Raw genomic sequence first — 3,726 nt, 5'->3', positions numbered from 1 at the left:
ATTCTTAGACTGGTTAAAACTGCTTGAAATAGGGCTTATACTTTCTGTATCGGCCTCTTTTTTTTCATAATGCTTTTTAATAAGAGAGATTGCTAAGAGACGTGATATTAACGCATTCCCACAACAATTAAGATAAATATTTGGAGTTTCTACAGTTGTTCTTAAACTAGAACTTAAAATCACAATGTTCCTGTGGCCAGATTAGTGAACGTGACATATTTGTGCAGTTCTTTTACACTTCAGTGCTAATCTATAGTCGTTTGTGTGGGTCACAGTGAACAGAAGAGCTCCAGACATCTTGAAAGCATATCATGTGTGAACCAGACAAGAGCAAGGTCGGTATAGCCCAAGATGTGCAGATAGTGGAGGGGAATGGAGTTGCAAAATGGGCCGAGTACAACTTAAGGGCATGCAGAATGCTTTGAGAGCCTAATCGCTGGAGATGGGATTATCGTTGAGCAGAGTATGCCAGCGCTCGATCTTCTTGTCTTTGTTCTTGAGGCATTCGTACCAGTGCTTCAAACGCTCACCTTTGGCAGTGATACCCAGCTGACAGCCTCCTGATCGTGAAATATTAGTTGTATTAAAACATTTAATGTGTATTAACAATACACATTTAATATTTTACTCAAACATTTATTCTGAATAGAGGAATGAAAAATGAAAATCAGTGACAATCTAGACCATATTTCCACCTAGTATCAACATCTTTAATCGTATAACAAGTGGACATTGCAAAACGAGTCAACATCTGCAGAGGGGTAATAATGGAACAAGAGTTTTAAAAAGTGATTTTTCACTATTGTTTACAGCAAGATCTACGTTTGCATGGGTTTAAATAAAATCGTTTTGTTCTAAGAGACAATAAAAACAACTTTGGGCATCAAAACTCATTTCCTGGTTAAAAAAAAAAGTCAACAAATTTACGACAGCTGAATGTAGCATTTTGTCTGTCAAAAAATAACATGCACAAAGCACGGTACTAGTATTTACGAGAAGCATGCATTTGTCCCTTTTCTGGAAAACGTACACTACCGGATGTTTTGACTACATTATTGCTTTCCGAGAATAAAGAAAAAATGGCGGCCTGAGCGCCTTCAACATGCTGTCTGGCTGTCAAAATGACTGAAAAACTCAATTCGAATTTTTTACTTAAATATTATCCATATTCGAATTTAAAAAGCATAATTTCAGTTGGGGGGGAAAAAGCTGTTGGCTTCTCTCCTGAGGCCACAAGAGGGCGCATCGAGCAAAATATGATGCACGTTTCTTCAAAGCATAATAAAATAACACGACTATCTTTGCATAATGTTTTAAACAATGCTTATAAACCATATATAATTAATAAAGTTGCTTAAACAATTACATGTATAGTTTAATACAAAGGACCGAAAACCAATCACAAAGAGTAACTTTTTTCATTTAAAAACATGAGACGCAGTGGGATGGGGAAAACCGCCATAAAGTCTTGAAACATGTTTTTTAAAAGTTGAACTTATTAATTTACATAGCTTTCTAAACATGCGGCTCTCTGCGAGACACAAGTGCAACGGTGATAGATGTCCCTCTAGAAAATGCGATAAATATGCGATCTGTGTGAACGGCTTGGTTTCGGTTTTGACGTAAACAACATCTTCCCCGCATTGATTGTTCTCTTTTTCTGCAATATTTTGAATGAACAACGTAGCAGCGCCGCATCTAGTGGCTTCAACTGGATAGGCTAACAAAAACATTAAAATGCAATGACACTTACATCGTCGTCGCATTTCGTGTGCCACTGATAAGGCTGCCTGACGCACACCTAAAATTCGAATGCAACGTTTTTGCATTCGAATGTGGATTTTTATTTTAAATTCGACGAATATTCGAAATGTAAAAAATTTTTGACAGCGCTACTGTCTGTCAGAGACCGTAACGTACCTAATACATCACGCACATGAGAATAAATTTGTTGTTCACTCGCTGAAAATTACTTTTTATCAAATGTAGATTACTATCTTATCAGTTGTTTAAAAGTTTGATCAAATTTTATTTAATTTTCCAAGAAAAGATGAGCCATTTTTACACGATTTGTTTCATTTAATTAACCCCTAGCAGATTTTGACTAGAAATAAAGTGACTATAGAGAGCTGCTGGGATGAAGTATTTTTGTAGGGAAAAACCCAGAGCGAGCATTTTCAACGCTATCTCACGACCAATTCGTACGTATTTTACGAGGTGGCTAATTCGTATGACCTCACTCGTACAATTTTGTATGATTTGTCTAGACCCCAGTGACGGAAAAATTTTTTGACAGCGCTACTGTCTGTCAGAGACCGTAACGTACCTAATACATCACGCACATGAGAATAAATTTGTTGTTCACTCGCTGAAAATGACTTTTTATCAAATGTAGATTACTATCTTATCAGTTGTTTAAAAGTTTGATCAAATTTTATTTAATTTTCCAAGAAAAGATGAGCCATTTTTACACGATTTGTTTCATTTAATTAACCCCTAGCAGATTTTGACTAGAAATAAAGTGACTATAGAGAGCTGCTGGGATGAAGTATTTTTGTAGGGAAAAACCCAGAGCGAGCATTTTCAACGCTATCTCACGACCAATTCGTACGTATTTTACAAGGTGGCTAATTCGTACAATTTTGTACGATTTGTCTAGACCCCAGTGACGGGTAGGTTTAGGGGCAGGGTTAAGTGTAGGTCAAATTCATACGAATTGTGCAACTCGTAAAATACGTACGATTTAGCACAAATCGAGTGAGGTCGAACGAATTAGCCACCTCTTAAAATATGTACGAATTGCCGTGAGATCAGGCTGGCATTTTAGCACTTCTGTTTCCATCGTCCTGAAGTCAACGTTTTTTTGAATGGGTTTTTGGTTAAATGCCTGAAATAAGGTCTGTTTAACACAAGCTCAGGATATTTGCACGTTCTATTCTACAACATAAAATGTGTCCGTAAACCCCCTCGTGATTTCTTTTAAAGCTTTTATGTGTGTTAAAAAAGGACTGTCTAAATGGGACTACAGAAGTTGTCGTGGGACATTAAACATGATCACACCGAACAAGTAAACTCATCTACTCACTAGTCGCTTTTACAGCCTCGATGTGTTTATAATCACACTCTTGCAAACTATTCTAACTCAAACATTCAGGGGAAATGGACTGAAAGAGTTGTTGGAAGCTTAATGGTGGTGAAGCTGAAGTCATGCGACCGCGGCATCAACATTGTGTTCATTTGTGAAGATTATCGGGATAAACAAAACACAAATCATACACTTCTGTGGGTCACAGAGCTTATTTTATGCAATATTTGAAAAAGCCAGTGGGAAAATGCTATTGAGTTTTTATCAAAGGAATCAGGGTGATGCGAACTGTATCTGGCCTGCAAAAATACGTCATCACTGCAGCACTCTATATTGCATTTGTAGTGTAAAAGCTGCAAAAAATTACATATTAGGAAAAGTTGCACAAGACATCTCAATACCAGATGTAAACAGCAGTCTGTCTCACCTGATCAATTGTGACCCTGGACCACAAAACCAGTCATAAGTGTCAATTTTTCAAAATTGAGATTTATACATCATCTGAAAGCTGAATAAATAGCTTTCCATTGATGTATGGTTTGTTAGGATCGGACAATATTTAGCAGAGATGCAACTATTTGAAAATCTGGAATCTGAGGGTGCAAAAAAAAAATCTAAATATTGAGAAAATCGCCTTTAAA

General features: G+C 36.8%; 1 protein-coding gene across 2 annotated transcripts in view; it reads right to left on the bottom strand.

The window, feature by feature from the left end:
* Window positions 1-296: 296 nt before the first annotated feature.
* LOC107550179 (rabphilin-3A) overlaps window positions 297-3,726 on the bottom strand; it is a 27,885-nt gene continuing 24,455 nt past the window's right edge. For both annotated transcript variants that reach the window (XM_016231416.1, XM_016231418.1), the window contains exon 16: window positions 297-560. In XM_016231416.1, the coding sequence (XP_016086902.1) occupies window positions 430-560 (131 nt within the window). In that variant the 3' untranslated portion in view covers window positions 297-429. The remainder of the gene's footprint in view (window positions 561-3,726) is intronic.

The sequence above is a fragment of the Sinocyclocheilus grahami genome, unplaced genomic scaffold (assembly GCF_001515645.1).
Source record: "Sinocyclocheilus grahami isolate Dianchi unplaced genomic scaffold, SAMN03320097.WGS_v1.1 scaffold390.1, whole genome shotgun sequence".
Lineage (NCBI taxonomy): Eukaryota > Metazoa > Chordata > Actinopteri > Cypriniformes > Cyprinidae > Sinocyclocheilus > Sinocyclocheilus grahami.
This window is presented reverse-complemented; position numbering and strand designations above follow the sequence as displayed.